General features: G+C 53.9%; 1 protein-coding gene across 2 annotated transcripts; it reads left to right on the top strand.

Moving 5' to 3' along the window:
- Positions 1-10386: 10386 nt before the first annotated feature.
- BHLHE41 (basic helix-loop-helix family member e41) lies at positions 10387-14722 on the top strand. 2 transcript variants are annotated; one of them, XM_075506729.1, is made up of 6 exons: positions 10387-10479; positions 10677-10780; positions 11044-11107; positions 11386-11493; positions 11783-11894; positions 12019-14722. In XM_075506729.1, exons 2-6 carry the CDS (start codon positions 10719-10721, stop codon positions 13041-13043), a joined length of 1371 nt encoding a protein of 456 aa, XP_075362844.1. In that variant the 5' UTR covers positions 10387-10479; positions 10677-10718; the 3' UTR covers positions 13044-14722. The 2 variants fall into 2 exon arrangements, with proteins under 2 accessions (XP_075362844.1, XP_075362835.1); XM_075506720.1 differs by having other exon boundaries at positions 10397-10780.
- Positions 14723-16819: the final 2097 nt, after the last annotated feature.

The raw sequence follows: 16819 nt of genomic DNA, 5'->3' as shown, positions 1-16819 counted from the left end.
AGCTGACCTCCCACCACCTCAGCTCAGCTCACAGGGCAGGTACAGGTATTTGTACCTCACGATACCTCTGCTCTTCAGGGAGCACCATTTTGGTCAAGGCCTTACTGCCTTGCTCGAGACTTCACACACTGGGGGTTTTAAAGAGGGGCTGGTGCCATACAGCAAAGCCCACAAGGAGAACCTCCTTGCAAATGCCTGGACCACTGTGCAGAGCTCCGTGGGCTGAACTTTGGCCACGGCTGTTTTAGAAACGTCGCGGAGTAAAGTTCAAGGAAAGCAGTGAAATGGCTGCACGCCTTCCTCTCCTCGCAGCAGAGGAGATTCATGGGGACCTGCTGCCCACCCTGCTCTGAATGTGAGGAGGTGTGACGAGCATCACCCACTGCTTTCCCTGGCTTGGACGTCACACCTCACCTGCTCGCTTCCAGGAGTCCTGCACCCCTCCGACCTATTACTTCCTCCTCGCACCTTGTTCGGGACAGTAAAGGAAGGAAAGGACAATGAAACGAAACACTGACCTTTCCATACCACAGACCTTTTCCAACCCTGACGTAAATTCATGAGCTTTAATGGGTCCATACCAAAGCGTGGCCTTGGGTTTGGTGACTTAATTCTCTGCTCTTCACCAAGGCCACCGGCAGGCATGGCAGGTTCAGGCTTGGGGCCTGGGATGTAAGGTATTTTTATGAAAAGATGATTTGGACCTTCACGGTTGTGGGGTGTGTGCATGTGTGTGGGGGGGATATGATGCAACTGCAACCTCAGCAATGTCCGCCTGAGAGCAGGGGTCCCCAGTGATCATGCTGAGATGCACAGGCTGCCCACCGCCTTTTAGCAGGGTGTCAACGCCGAGCCAAGCTGCCGGAGACAGCGGCTCAGAAGTGGGCTGTGTGGGTGGCACAAGCGCGTCCCCATCCCGCCGACGCACCCTGGGTTCTCCTTCTGGCGTCCCCCTCTTCGTCCCCACCAGGGAGGGCTCCCCCCCACCAGCACGAGCGTCCCTGCTGCTCCCAAGGGAAAAGCGCTGCCCCTGGGGAAGACCCAAGTTCGCTGCCACCCTTGCTGTCCCTGCCGTCAACGTGGGAGATCAGGACCCAGCGTGGCCTGGGTGGGCAGGGGCTCATTGTCAGGATGTGCCTCGGGCACGGCGCCTTTGCCCAGCCCTGCTTTCTGACCGCAGAAAGAAAACATTTGCCCAGACACAGCCCGGCCCCCTTGCCACGTTGAAAGCCTGGCTGCCGACAGCTTAAAGGGGGTCATGCAATACCTCCCCAGCATGACACAGAGGACAAGACTGGGAGACGAGTTAAACGAGGCTGGTTTTTAGAGCCTTGCTGAAATCCGTCCTCATAAAAGGGAGCTGTCTGGAAACCTGCTCATCCGAGGGGAGGAGAGTCTCCCTGTGAAGAAGGGAGGCTTGCCAGGCCTGCCACCGCCACTGCTCGCACGCAGCCAGGCACCGCACAGAGCCGGTGCTCAAGCCTGGACTGCAGCAGCAGCAGCAGCCTGGTGAAGCAAAGGGGGGGGGATGAATAAAACTGCAGGCAAGCAACCCTTGCCAAGCAGGATTTGCAAGCGCTTCAGAGCCCCGCACAGCGTGGGGTAGCTCTCCGTGGCACTGCACACCCCAGGGAGCACCACCGGCACAGGCGACCATCCCTGCCATCCGCTCCGGGAGCAAAGGGCACCCCGGAGGGAGCACGGAATTCAGGCACAACGGTTGAGGGGGTATTTCCCAGTTGGTGCAAGGTCCAGTGATATTCTGGATACTTCCTGACAAGCTCGGATAGGTCTCAGGGCTGACATCCTTCCCTCTGGGACAACAGGTTTTTAGTGATCATTGAATGCGCCTGTCCTTTTTCTTGAGTCTGTGCTGAGCTCTGTACTGTCCTGCTTATGAGCTGGGGCTTGACTGCAGTTGGTACCCAACCAGCAAGGAATAGTTAGTTCAACCAGCAAGCTCGACCAGCAAGGAATAGTTCAGCTTGCCTTTTCCTTGCTTGCATACTCCAGGTAGATCTGGGGTGGTGACAGAATCAGAAAGGCACCAACAGATCTCCTGATTTCTCCTCCTGTCATTCCACTTCAAAAGCTCAACACTCCAGTACCTTCCAGACCTGTATACCCTTCTGCGCCCTTGTCGTGTAGCAAGAGGACAGGCAGGATGGCCTGAGGACAACCTTAAGCAGAAGGTCTATGATGAAAGAGACAGAGAAAGCACTATTATGTCTTCCGCCCCTAAAGGTAAACCAAAAATTTAGGTTCTTGAAGATTATCCCAGTTAAGAGGAGAAACAGATTATGAATTTAGAGGCTCTCTCACTAGGGTCCTGGTTCATAAGAAACACACCGAGTCTTCTTAAAGAGTTATCCTTATACCTTCTTAAAGGTTATACCTTTAAAAGTTATACCTTCTTAAAAAGTTATACCTTCTTAAAGGGTTATCAAGCACTGGAACAGGCTGCCCAGGGAAGTGGTTGAGTCGCCATCCCTGGAGGTATTTAAAGGACGTTTGGATGAGGTGCTTAGGGACACGGTGTAGAGGTGGGCTTGGCAGTGTTAGGTTTACGGTTGGACTCGATGATCTTAAAGGTCTTTTCCAACCTATACGATCCTGTGATTCTGTGATTCTGTGATTCTTCCCTGAATCCAGGAGGACTTGTATGACAAGAGCCTGGGTCTTTGCTCAGAACCAGCCTGCTCTGAGTAGCGCTTGTACCCAAAAACTCTCACTAGGCTTACCTGTTCACAGCCAAGTGTCTGGGATGGGGCGGTTACTGCTCCATAGAGGAGGGCGACTGTCCTGCCTGTCCCGCACCCTTGGATTTAGCAGGATTCAGCCCCCCTCCCACACCTCCCCTCTCAGCCACCTCCTTTATCCTGAAGGAGCTCAACATGACAAGGCTCTCATAAACCCACCACGCAGAGAACGAGGGAAAATCATTTAAGAAGTGATGGCTGACACATTCTTACTTACCTGTAATTACACAGTACGCTTCAGTAAGGTATTTTCCTATCACTAATCCAAAACATTTTTTACGCCCCTTTCTCGTACTTTTCTGCTCCTTGATTCCCTTCCGGGCAGCCGCTCACAGAGCGCTCTGGAGGCGCATTCAGTGTGCCTGCAGCCTGCCTGCAAATCTCTGCCCATTTGGTGCTAGCGCCGAGGAAGGGGATTTGTGCTTCAGCTTCTCCAGCCTCGGCTTTTCACAACTGCGTTTGCAGTGAGGGAAGAGCAGAGGAAGAGCGAAACCCTGAAGTTTTGTTTCCCCAGTATATTTTTCCCTAGTACATTAACGGGCCTCGTGATAGCATGGGATTTTGTTTCAGGACCCCACTGTACTCTGTATACTACCACAAATATCCAGGTCAGTACTGTATGCCCTTATACAGCAAGTCCTACAGTGTTGCTCTAGGTTTATCCTTTTTAAGATTCTCACTCTGTTTTTTCTAAGACTGTAAAATATCCCAGATTTCCACTTAAAAAAAAAAAAAAAGGAACATGTGCTTCTGTGCATGATCTAAAACTCTTTGTTCTTCTCCAGAAACTCCATAAAAAGGCATGCTGGAGTCCTTAGGTTTTCATCAAAATGGTGAGGAAGTGCTTTGCTACTCCTGAGGCCTTCAAAAGGACTGGAATATGCTGGGTCTTACCACTTGATGCATTTCTGAGGAGCAAACCAGTTGACTGGAAGAGTCTGCAAAAAAACATCCCACCAACCCTTCAGGCTGTGGTCACATGGAGATGTTTTAGGGATCCCAACCACCTCACAGATCTGCTGAAAAGTTCTGGATTCAGTGTTTCTCCCTTGAGCTTTGTGCAATCCTCCCATACCTCCTAAGGACTTGGAGGGAGAGGATGTCTTTCACTTGGACATCTGGCACTAGTGTCCTAACAGACAAGCTTCAGGGCATTTTGTGAAATAGTCTGCAGCTCCCAGAATCTGCTTCAGACAGAAACCCAAGAACATCAGGCAATGCAGCCCATTAATGAAATTACTCTGTCAGATATTATTTCATGGTGTCTCTCTGTGTTTCTTTGGGACCATTATTTGCAATAGGGGCATTCATCTCCTCCACACATTTTCTACATCCTTCCTGAATCTTACCCAATAGGATTTTTCCCTTAGCTTAGCTAAGGCTTTTTGGAAATGTATGGAAACCTAATATGGTTCAAAACATTTGCCAGTTTTAAATAATAATCTCAGAATTTCCTGCTCCAGACACCACCTAACAAGGTGCTCTATAGGTTGTTTCCATGCATTGTAACTTTTACGCAGTATTTCACCTTTAACTCCAAACTTTCTTACCATGACCAGAATGCTTTTCCCTTGCTACTCCAAAGACACACTTCACTGTGCTCCAAAGGTATACCTCATTCCAGGACAGTCGAGTTTCCCAGCTCATTTGCTAGTTGTATCCTACTGGGATCCTTTCTGTGATGCACCTTCCAGCGTGGACTGGTTCAGGAGCCCGCATTCCCTCCCTGGCATTGCCCCTCCTCGGTTCTCCTGGGTGAACTAGAAGCATTTGCACATCTACAAATTGTAAGAGATGAAACAAGCATCTCCTTCTCTGCATTCATCCCCTTGAAGAGTCAACTCTTCCATTTCGCATCCATGACATTATTTGCACTGAGCCCCAAAGCTGCTGCCTGGACTAGGCATCACTGCTACTCCATTTATGCCCAGACGTGTAGTTAACTGTGCAGTTGCAAAATTGCCATTTTCCTTAATACTCAGGCAAACTGCATTTGGGATTCCTAGGCCCACAGAGTGAGCTATTGCAGCGATGCACAGCCTACCGTTACTACAGTGTTCCTCCTGTGCAAATACCAACAAAACTTACCAGTAAATTTAACCACTGGCAAGAATTGCACTAGTTGAAACTCCTAAATCTCTTTCTGTTGGCCACTGAAATGCTCTCCCTCTGTCACCTTGCCTGCACAAAGTTTTGCAATGTTAGCAAATCTACAAACAAACCTTCTGTAATAGGAGCAGAGTCCTACTGACCTGCACCTCCGTGAGTGATGGGGGAGTGAGTCAGCTCCATGCAGTCTCAGTTTTGTTTTTTTCAGTGGAAATTCCCCATCCCCAGTTGTGTGGCGGACACATGTTACCTGCTTTTGGAACAACTCCCTTTCCTTTGGGACCAGCTACAGACTGTCAGCCTTGAACTCATCACAAGCTATGTGTAAGTGCACCTACCACTTCTTGTTCAAAGGTCTTGGCATGCACCCATAAATAGCCTAAGCGCAAAGACCTCTTGAAAGGCTGAGGCCATCCAAGGCCTCCCGTTGGCGTGGCGTGCCATACCTTCTCCAGCGTAGCTGGTACATTACGTAAGCCCCTGACCATCACTAAATTGCCAGATCGGGCTTTGCTGAGAAAGCAAATTTTCCCCATCTTTCAGCTCCGCTTCTGGCTGTCAATATACAGCTTTCAGATCTATTGTGAATGACCAGACTGAACCCAATGGTATCATCCAAGGTATCTTCGTTCACAGACACAGCTTCTCTCCAGTGACTTCAGAGGGGGGACTTAGGGGCAAGGTTGTTTTACTTGCTCCTGGTTGCTGCTCCTGGAAAACATGCAGCAGACAGATGGGGATCATTTCTGTTTCACATCCACAAGATCTGACTGACCTGTTGGATAAGAGCCTCTTACGGCCCCAGGTCTCCAGGCAGGTTTGAGACCCTCCCATCACTCAGGGCTGCAAGCAACCTCAGAGTGGAGCCACCTTTATTTTTTATTGCCCCGGGAGGCAGGACAGCTTTTCATTGCAGACCAGCTACCGGCAAATAGTTTGCTTCACTTGAAACACATCTTTAAAGGGAATTTCCAAACTGACAGGGTAAGGCACAGTTCCTGGTGTTTATCACACAGTTACAACCACAGGGCACTGAGGACAACATAATGCCTGACTTTTTGCTCCAGTGTCCCTGTTTCGTCAATCTGACTTTCCCAGGTTTGGAAGTGTCTACACTCTCCTGTCACCACTATCCATTTCAAGCTGCTTAGCTCATCCACCATTAGCCCAAGTGCTGGTCTAGCTTGGCTGGTCTGGTAGACTTTGGGCCATCTCTGTTAATATCACCCATTTCACATGGCCTAGGAGTGCCTCTGTGACCAATGTCCCCTTTGTAAGGTTTTTGTAACAGTCCTGCACAAAAATGTGGTCCTGACTCTGCCCTCCAAGCTGGATCTACCCCCGTTTCCCCATTTTGCAACACGGCGAAGGCTTTGTTGCACGTTGTGTCTTGTCTTGGCCCACCACCTTCCCACAGTCAGGTTGTTTTATTTCTGCTTCTGAATTCAGCTGCATTTTTGCATGGCCGCTGTCTCTCTTGTTTTACATACATTAGGTACATGTGGCACTCTCTGAAATAGAAAGTTCTCTTTTCTTCTCTCTACATTAGCCACAGAGCTGTGCTGACAGGACTTCTGGTGACTGACCAACTTCTCACCAGTCTCTGCTTCCTGGCCCAATACTCTGCTGCAGCCCATGATTTAAGCACCTTGGCAAATTCCTCTGCCTCTCACGGTGTCTTTGGCTTCCCATTAAACACAGAGATATCGTTTCTGGCTCAGGAAGTCTCTGCACCGCAGGCCACTGGGACCTGGGAGACTGGCCTGGGGAGCTTTCATTGCGTGCATGCTCTGTTCATCTGCTCCTCCCGAGGCATCTCCTGCTGGACTCCGGGACAGCTGGACCTTTTTTCTGACCCAGCTCAGGTTTTTATGTGCTCTCGTTTCATTTTTTCCCCTGGTCCCAATCTGGTCATCCCATAATTGAAAATCTATTAATAGGTCAATGTCCAGTTTACCCTGGAAGTCTTCAGTAATACCTTGTTATTCAACCAAAATGATCCAGATCCTTCAGCTGAGTCTCTTTGTCCCCCACTTGGTAGCACACGGCTGACCAGCTCGCTCTAATTTGATGGTTGATTCTAGTCATGCAGCCAGCCTAGATAATTCAGTCTTTTTTCCTGAAGGCAAGTACTCACTGCCATAAGAGCTGAACCCATCAAGTTGGCTCCTAGGCACCCTATTTCAGAGCCATTCCCTTACACCGTGGTTACAGACTGAGTTGAATAAACCTCCCAAATGTATTCTCCCCAAAGACCGTGGCTTTTGCACTGATTCAGTTGGGACAGACAGTCTGATTCCTTCCTCCTGCAGACTGAAAATGGTGGTGAGTGTTTGGTAGTAGGCGGTGTCCTGGATAGCCCTTGTCTACAGCAGGAGGCTGTTTTTTCCTGTGGTGACCTGCAAACCTTTGATTTCCTTTTCTGAGTGATTTTTTCAGTTTCTTAACTCTTTGCTGTGGTTCATCTTGGCTTGTAAATTGGCCAAAGCTTTTCTTGTGCCTCTTATTTTCTGGAAAACATTCTTTTCCATGATAGTCATGCTGCTGATCACCTCTTTGATCCATCTTGCCATTTTAAACTGGGAATCTTCCAGGAGAATTTCGCACTCTCTCTGGACACTGAAGCCTTTTATCCTTGTCTGCAGGTGACCTCTTATAAAACTCTCTTAGAAGTTTCCAGATGTTGCTTGAACTCCTTTTGCAAAGCCTCCAGCTGTCTCGGCTCATATTTTGCATCTTTTGGTCATTTTCAATTTCTGTTCCCACTTGGTTCCAGAGGAATCCTAGAATTAGGACTTCTCCTCCTAGAAGCTGAGTCTCACTCCGGACATTGTTTCCAGAATTTGAAGATTTGCAGGTTGTTCCAGAGAGGATGAAGCTGGCAAAGATGCTCCAGAAACGCTCCAGCTGCTCCACAAGGAGGTGCTCCAGAAATGCTTACCCCCGGCTCCCCACCCCATATATTAGAGAAACCATGCAGAGCCCTGCTTTCCTGCCCATGGGGAGGAATCAGCTGGAGGAAACTGTATTTTCTTTCAGAGTTCAAGCTCGCTTTGGGTGAGCACTCTCCCAAAAGGTTTCCATGTGCTTCATCTCAGGGTTAAGCTCCTTCTTTTAATTTGGGCTGCGTCTCCAGTTTTCTTGATGCCTTCTCAAAGACCAGTCCAGTCAGGAGGAGAGGAATTTCATGCTGAAGGGGCTCGTTTCTCTCCACTGACTAGCAAGAGAACCTGTAGCTCCGTCTTAGACGTCCAACACGGATGCCTAACTTGGGGCAACCAGTGCCACCCTGCATGGCTAACTACTGCTGGCCTACGCCAACACCCAGCAAGTTTCACTCGCAGTCTGCAACCCCCTTCCCGAGGGAGCAGGTCTATATAGTCCAGCCTATGTAACAGTTTGCTTTTCTCACCAGCAGCAGGTTCTCCCAACACCCTCTGCAGCAGCCCACAAGCCTCTCCTTCTGACACCCCCAAATATAACCTATAGGCATGCGGCATACATTTATGTTGCGTATTTTTAGCCCCCAGTTTAGTTGCCCTGACGGTGTGAAAATGTCATCAGGTTAACAGGGAAAGAGCTACACAAGCCTGCAGTGCCACTTGCTCGCCTGCCAAGCAGGAGCCTCTAACACCTCATCAGAGCCTTCGCTGCTCCTAAAACCTCATTTGCACTTTGCGTACGGGCAGCGTGGTTTCAGCAGCCCCCCGCACATAAAAATCACGAGTTACCCTCCTGATAAGATTACCTGGAAAGCACGACCTTTAGAAAGGAATGATGTGAGGCTCTTGTCTCTCTTTCGGCTGGCGAGGGCGTGCTTTCTGTTTATTGGGGTAGTTCCCTCACAGCTGCTGTGGGAGCCCCAAACCGTGCGCGCCGGGATTGGGGGTCACGCACCTCCAGCAGCCGGAGCCTGCGGAGGGAGGGAGCAAAGCCGAACCGAATGAAAGGCAAGCGGTCAGGGCTGGCGGGGGGGACACACACATCCCTACGGATCGCCTCTGCCGACACTTCCCGCCTGCAGTTCCCACCGGGAACACCGGAGAGAAAGCCGCCAGCCCGGCCCCGTGTCGGGGAGGGGGGGGTGCGGGGTGTGCGCTCCTCTCCCCCCGCACAGCACGTGGGGACGGGGCCGCTGCACGCCCCGCACACACCCCACGCACCCCGCACGTTGCAGGGCCGCACATGCCGCGCCGGCGTGCACACAGAGCACACGCGCAGGGACACACACGCGCAGGGACACACACGCGCAGGGACACACACGCACACGCGCACAGCGCCTCTGCCCGGGGCACGGGGAAGAGCATCCCATTTCCTCGGGGCAGCAGCAGCCCCCCTTCCGCTGGCAGGGGGGTCCTGGCGGGCTGCCCGCTGCCCGGGACTGGAGGGGCATGGCGCCCGGTACCCCGAGCTGGGGGGTGCCCGGCGCTGCCCGGTGCCGCCGGGTGCCGGCGCCTGCTGGCGGGGGGCGGCGGGGCAGGGCCGCCCGGTGCTGCCGGCGGCAGTGATGTGGCAGCAGGTCGGGTCACGTTGCCGGCCCTGTGCTCGTACCAGTGTGAGACGGGATTAGGGAGGCGGCTGTCGGTGCCGCTGCCGGCGGGGAGCGGGGGCTGCGCGGGCGCGCCCGGCGCGCAGGGACGAGGGCGCGGGGGCGGGGGATGGGGGGGGGTTCCCGCCCCGCCCCGCCCCGTCCCGGGGCTGCCGCGGCCGGTCACGCCGCACCGGTGCAAATCCTCTCCCAATGTCACCCCCTGCGCCCCGCAGGGATGCGGGCTGCCCGTCAGGAGGGCAGCGTCACACTACAGATATGTATATATCATATGTATACGTGTTTACGTAGATATGCGCATATATATATATATATGTATATCCGTATGTCCATAAGAAAGGATTTTGCCGCGGTCTGGCGTTGCAGGCAGATCCGGCTCCCGTCCAAAGGTCGGGCGGGAGAGCCGCCGGGCGGTATCGCCGGGGGGCGAGAGCTGCGGCACGGCGGCGCCGAGCCGGGGAGCGCCCCGGGCTGCCACTGCCGCACCGCAAAAACACGCGTGTGCGCCCGTTCGTGCCCACGCATCCGTAAATGTATATAAAGCGTGACCCCCCAAACGTGACCCCCCACCCGCCCCCCGGGGAGAGGCTGGCGGCTGCCCCCCCCCCGCGCAGTGGGAGCCGCTTTGCCTTACGGGAGGCTGGCGCGCCCCGGGGACAGGGGCCGGATCCCCCGTGGGCGCGTTCTCCTCCCGAAATACAATTAAAAGAATAAAAATAAAATTATAAAAATAATGACAATCAATCGATAGCAATAATAACAACGCAGTAATAATGACAACAGTTGTGGCACTAGTAATGGCGATGATAACGCGATCAGCAGCAGGAAGAACACGGGGGGAAGCCGCTGTCTCGCAGGGCGGCCCCGGCCCGGCGGCGGGGACCCCCCCGGCAGCCCGCGGAGGGCCCCCCCCGCCCCGGTCCCGCCCGCCCCGCCCCCGGCCCCGCCCCCCTCCCGCCCGGCGCGCGCCGCACGTGAGCCGGGTGCGGGGCTGGCTGGCGGCGCGCGTGCCCCGCGGGCAGGCACGGCGCGGCACGGCGGCGGCGGCGGCGGCGGCGGCGGGTGCAAATCGCGGCGCAGCGTGTGCTGCGGGCGTGTGCGCGGCAGCGGGAGCGAGGCGGGCAGGGGGAGCGGCAGCGGCGGCGGCAGGGGGGACGAACTGCCGCACACTTTCGCCACTGCACGGGAGAGGGGGACGGAGGCTGCATGTGCGCAGCGTCGCTCGCGGATCTCCAAAGACTGATCTCAGCATCCCGCAGGCTCGGTCACAAGCTGCGACGAAGCGTCAGCCGCTGCCAGACATGGATGAAGGAATCTCCCGCTTGCCGGAGAGGCAGCTGCTGGAGCATAGGGATTTTATAGGGTAAGGCGCCAGGGCACTCTCTCCGGCTCCTGTCTCTTCGGCGTCTCGTCCTCTGGAGAAAGTGCTGGGAGGCGCTGGAAGCAGAGCCGGCTGCCCGGCGGGGCTCGCCTCCCTCCGCGGGCGGACCCGGGCGGTCCCCCGCCCGGCCCTGCGGGCAGAGCGCTCGGCTCCCCGCGCGGCGCTCGGGGTCTGTCCGCCCGCTCCAGGAGGTGCTGGGCTAGCTCTCGCTCTTGCCGGTGCTGGATCTTTGTGTTTTTCTCCAGGCTGGACTACCCTTCCCTGTACATGTGCAAACCCAAAAGAGGCGTGAAGAGGGACGAGAGCAAGGTAAGAGTAAGTTTCTGGGGCTGTTCTCGCTGAAGCGCTTAATTGGGGTTCGCCGAATGTGACGGCGCAGCTTCCCTCCCAAGAGCATCCCCGGGGGCCGCGCTTTTAACTTCCCCCCGAATTGCAAGCGGGTTTGCGAGCGAGCTGGCACGGCGGGGAGAGCGGTGCCTTGGCGATAATTTGCGCGGCATGTGGTCGGCGTGACATTTGTTTTGGTTTTGATCGTCGTTCCGAGGGACTCTGTCTAACGCTTGGCTTTTCCGGATTTTGCTCATTAGGAAACGTACAAACTGCCACATAGACTGATAGAAAAGAAGAGGCGAGACAGGATTAACGAATGCATTGCCCAGCTGAAGGATTTACTGCCCGAGCATCTGAAATTGACGGTAAGGTGCAGAGGCGCGTACGTGTACATGCAGATGCAGGCGCCGGCAGCCTGCCCGCTGCGCAGCCCCCGGGGCGGCGGGGCCGCGGGACGCCGGGCTGCCTGCCTGCCGGCTGCTGCCTGCCTGCCTGCCGGCTGCCTGCCCGCCTGCCTGCCCGCCCGGCTGCGGCGGCGGCCCTGGCCGTGACGCCCCCGGGGGACCAGTTTCCCCGAAGTTGCGCAGGCAGCGACTGGCGGTGGCCGAGCGTGCCGGGAGGTAGCCGAGCCGCCCCCTTCCCTTGCCTTCGCAGACGCTGGGACACCTGGAGAAAGCGGTGGTGCTGGAATTGACTTTGAAACACTTGAAAGCGCTAACAGCCTTAACGGAGCAGCAGCACCAGAAGATCATTGCTTTACAGAACGGTAAGCGGGCCCCGGGGGGCGCCGCCGCAGGGGCGCACCGGGTGCGGGCGGGGGGAGGCGCGGAGCGGGGCACCCCACGCCGGAGCCGCACGCAAACGCTGTCCCCTCTCGGTCTCCCCCGCAGGGGAGCGGTCCATGAAGTCTCCCGTGCAGGCCGACCTGGACGCCTTCCACTCGGGCTTTCAGACGTGCGCCAAGGAAGTGCTGCAGTACCTCTCCCGCTTCGAGAGCTGGACCCCCCGCGAGCAGCGATGCGCCCAGCTCCTCGGCCACCTGCACTCCATCTCCTCGCAGTTCCTCCCCGGCCCCCAGCTCCTCTCCCAGCCGCCGGGCCCCCTCAGCAAGGGATCCTCCTCCTCCCCGCCCGCCCCCCCCTGCGCGCCGGGCCACAAGCCGGAGGGCCAGGCTAACTGCGTGCCCGTCATCCAGCGGACTCACGCCGCCGAGCTCAGCGCCGAGACCGACACGGACACGGACAGCGGCTACGGTGGGGAGGGCGAGGCGCGCCCCGAGCGCGGCCCCGCGGCGGCGGCGGCCGGGGGCACGCTGCCCGCCCTGGCCATCAAGCAGGAGCCGTCGGGGGACGAGGCCCCCCCCGCGCCCAAGCGGCTGAAGCTGGACCGCGGCGGCAGCCCCCTGCCCGGCCCGCCGGGGCTGGCGGCGCGGAGCGCCGAGGCGGCGGCGGCGGCGGCGGCGGCGGCGCTGGTGAGACCCGACGCCGCCCTGCTGGGCTCGCTGATGGCCCTGGGGGCGGGCGGCGGCGGGGCCCCCTTCGGACAGCCGCCGGCGGCGGCCCCTTTCTGCCTGCCCTTCTACTTCATCTCCCCCTCCGCCGCCGCCGCCTACATGCAGCCCTTCCTGGATAAAGGCAGCCTGGAGAAGTATCTCTACCCCGCCGCCCCCATCCCGCTCCTCTACCCGGGCATCCCGGCCCAGGCGGCCGCCGCCGCGGCCGCCGCCGCCGCCTCCTTCCCCTGTCTCTCCTCCGTGCTCGGCCCCGCCGAGAAGGCGGCCGCCGCCGCCGGGCTGCCCCCAGCGCCCCACCTCCCGCACCCCTTCGCTGCCGCCGCCGGGCTGGCCGCCGCCGCCGAGCCCGGCGAGGAGGCCGAGGCCGCAGCCGCCGACGAGCCCGGCGCCGAGGGCCCGTGAGACGCCGCCGGCCGGGAGCTCCCGCGGGCTCCCCGCCGCCGCTGCCCGCGCCTCGGACTGGCCGCCCCGCCGCGGGGCGGGGAGGGGCCGTGGGGCCGGCACCTGCGCTCCCGGCTTCCTACGGAGGGCAGGGCGGCGTCTGCAAGGGGTCGCCGGGGCCGGGCCGGGCGGTGCCGGGGCCCGGCCCGGGGGAGCGGCCGCGCCCGCGGGGAGCCCCGCGCCCCGCTGCCGAGGCGGCTGGTCCCGGCGCTGCCGCCGCAGAGGACCGTCAAGGATAAAATTTGCTACTCAGTATTTTTTTAATGTTTGGCTTTATAAATGCATAAATATGTTAAGGAAAAAAAAAAGAGGAGGAAGAAAAATTAGTAAGGATACTTTTTTTTTCTCTATACAAGGTAACTGAAACGTTGCACCTTATTTGGAATGGGTTTATACCGTGTCCCTAAGTCCCACTTAGGAACTTGCACTTGTTGTCCGGGAGACCTGGGCGGGTTCAGGGTGAGGGCGGCGAGGCGGGGGAAGAGGGGCAGACCCCAGCACCTGTGCTAGCACTTTACGGAGAACCGGAGCGAGGACGGATGGACCCTGAGCCCGAACCTGCAGTGCCTTGAGCACCCGGGGATTCCGCTGGCTCCAGCGAGTTTTGGGTGTGCAAGGGAAGGAGGGTCAGGCCCATGATGTAACCTTGTGCTTGTTTTGTCATTTTTTTTCGGCTAAGGTATACAGGTGTGGCAAGTGCATTTGTTCTCGCCCTGTCTTGATTTAACTCAGTACGCTCCCGAGAGATTTTTCCCCGAACCTTGCTGTATAAAATGAATGTTTCTGCACTGAACTACAGAAAGAAACCCCCCCCTTTCTCCCCCAAGAAAACACAGAGCGACTCGTCAGCCTGAACTCGTTTTATCCCACATTCCGAACGACACAAACTGGAGGCCGTAGGTAAACACCTCGCTGTGCAATCAGAAACGATTAGACCGGTCGGGGTAAGTTTCCCGTATGGGTTCTCCCCTCATCCCATGCTCAGATACCGCAATTTCCCTTTCTGGAGACAAACCAGACGCCAGATAATCACACAGATAGAGCTTTTATAATAAGGCTTAAACCAAGACCTTGCCTAGATATTTTTAGTTTGTTGCCAAGGTAGCACTGTGAGAAATCTCACTTGAATGTTACGTAAGAGGTGAGACACAACAGCCTGGCGAGGAGCGAGTGCGTGTCCGGGGTCTGTCGGTCCGTTTGGTGCATCTGCTGCTGCTGTTGCTACTGTTTGCCTCAAACGCTGTGTTTAAACAACGTTAAAAAAAAAAAATCTTACTAGCCTACAGAGTGGCTGTATGTAAATAGTTGTTAATACATCCAATTAATGATGTCTGACATGCTATTTTTGTAGGGAGAAAATATGTGTTAATGATATTTTGAGTTAAATATCTTTTGGGAGGATTTGCTGAAGAAGTTGCACTTTTGTTACAATGCTTACGCTTGATACAAGCTTATGCTGTCTTAAATTATTAAAAAAAATAAATCCTGTCTGCAAGAAACCAGCTGTTTTAGAACAGTTTAGTATGTGATATATTAGAAATCAATCTTTATATTCAGTATTTTCCAGCACTCCATGAATTCTATTATCTAAATATTTCCACACTATTTTGTGATTAAAAGAATTCTTACGAAGGAATAAAAACTTTAATACACAAAATGGGGTTGTCTACTAATTAAAAATCTTACGATAATACATAATAATGGGTGCATTGAGCTTCAAAATGTACGATTGTGTGGCTGGTGATAATCATTTAATGCCTTTTCGCATTTTTAATCTGGGTTTGGATTTGCTTGCTTCTCTTTAATTGACTTTAGCATACTCTGTTTTAAGACACGCACGTTTCACAAAGCAAAGCGTAAAGCACGCATGTGGAACATACATGTTTCTTCCTGACATCTACTTTTTCCTCTTTTTGCAAAAGAATTGTCTTTACAATTAACACTTTACAGCCCTGGTGCTGCGTGGAAGCTATCTTTGCTCACAATGAGCAAACTTTATGATCCGTATGACAATTCAATGATGTATCATAAACTCTGGAGGAATGATGTATGTCCCAGCTTGGAAATCCTCTAGGAAAACTGAACATTTTGGGGGCGGGGGGGAGAGCAGGAGGGGGAATAGAGCAGTGGAAACAGGCAAGTAATTCACAGTGTGGAAATGCAGCACCCTAAAGACTTCCACAGATTTAATATCTGAGCCGCTGATCACCTTTTCTTTCAAAAATTCTTCCTGTTCCAGAGAAATAAAATTAAGAAAATCCTCAAACAGTAGCCAATGTTTATGTAAGAGAAATAAAAGGAAGCGTTTCGTGCTCCCTCTACTGGTTCTTCAATACCAGTGACTCTGTGCTCGCAGCTACACTGACAGTGAGCGATGCTGAAACGCGTCACAGAAAACTCTACGACTCGTGTTGATTGCAGTAGTCCTTTAAAATGTAGGAGGAATTATAAATTGGGTGAAAAATAAGCGCTCCTTTTAAACTGTTCAAATGGGATTGTTAGGAAATAGCTATATGTCTTTTCACACGGAAGCTATAGCAAAATTAATTCCTATTAGAAGGAGATACAGGAAGGCTATCTGCACAAATACCAACGGGCACATAGAAGTGCTTTTTCCATAAAGTGACGATAATGGACCAAAGGCCGCCACATTGCATCGGTATACCTGTTGAAGGCAGTTATTTGTGGGCTGAAGTCAAAGCTTATCAAAGGTAATGGAAAAAACTGCGTCTGACTTCAGTTGTCTTTCGATCCTGTTGTGCGCCCCGCGTTATCACAGGAACGAAAGTGAACTAGGTTCAACCCTTCAACTCGGTAACTCGCCAACCACTTTACTTTGACCTGCATACCTAAATGGCTTAACGCTTGTTACGTGGCCGGAGTTACACTGGGACGAACGTGCTCGTATACTCCAACTCCTCATACTAGGGAGAGAACCGGCCTTACTGAGCACGAAGCCCTTCCTAGCATTTTATTATATGCACACAAAGGGCGGAGCCACGAGCACTTTTCGAAAAAATCGTAACCCTCACGAACAACCGGGGTGGTTTGAAACCTGAGCGTGGGCCAGGCTTTACATCTTTTTCAAATGTCCAGCCTTTAGGAATAAGAATCAGTTTAGATTTCACAGGGCTATCAACCTAGATCCTCATAGGGGTTTATCAATTTCAGTATTTACCATGTACAACAGGAAGGCTTATTTTTATTAGCCCTTGAATCAAACGTGCCAAATGACTTCATGCCAAGTTGCAGCATCAGTGGAGTCTATTAAATTTTATTACATAAAACATAAAGACAAAACATGTGTGTTCAGATAATACCAATGCCTAACAAAAGCAAAAACGTGAAAAAAGGGTTTGTAATTGAGGCTTATAGCCCGCTGCTGCTGGAGGCAAAAGGCAAATGACAGGAGGGACCCTACAGTCAGCTTTAATTATTAAATTCCAGGCTTCCTCAGATCCCTTTGGAGCCTCAATCGAATTGTATGTTTCATATTCTCTCGAGGTTAAAAAAAATCATACAAGCAACGGACAAGAGCCTGACAGGCTTAAATATACATTCACTTATGTGCAAATACATATTATCAATGCTTGTTATTTCCTACCTGCTTTCTATACCTCTATGATATATGGACTCTCATCTGCACTTCTCAAGTGCTAAGAGTGCAGCACCGGCTGTTACATTTACTGTATACACTTGAGTATGTACTCTATTTTCTCATAAACGACAAGATAAGG

The sequence above is a fragment of the Mycteria americana genome, chromosome 1 (genome assembly GCF_035582795.1).
Source record: "Mycteria americana isolate JAX WOST 10 ecotype Jacksonville Zoo and Gardens chromosome 1, USCA_MyAme_1.0, whole genome shotgun sequence".
Classification (NCBI taxonomy): domain Eukaryota; kingdom Metazoa; phylum Chordata; class Aves; order Ciconiiformes; family Ciconiidae; genus Mycteria; species Mycteria americana.
This window is presented reverse-complemented; position numbering and strand designations above follow the sequence as displayed.

Coding starts and splice junctions, on each gene's coding strand:
- BHLHE41 (XM_075506729.1), top strand. CDS start 10,719: ATGGATGAAGGAATCTCCCGCTTGCCGGAGAGGCAGCTGCTGGAGCAT. Junction 11,494..11,782: donor CCGAGCATCTGAAATTGACG/GTAAGGTGCAGA, acceptor TTGCCTTCGCAG/ACGCTGGGACACCTGGAGAA. Junction 11,895..12,018: donor GATCATTGCTTTACAGAACG/GTAAGCGGGCCC, acceptor TCTCCCCCGCAG/GGGAGCGGTCCATGAAGTCT.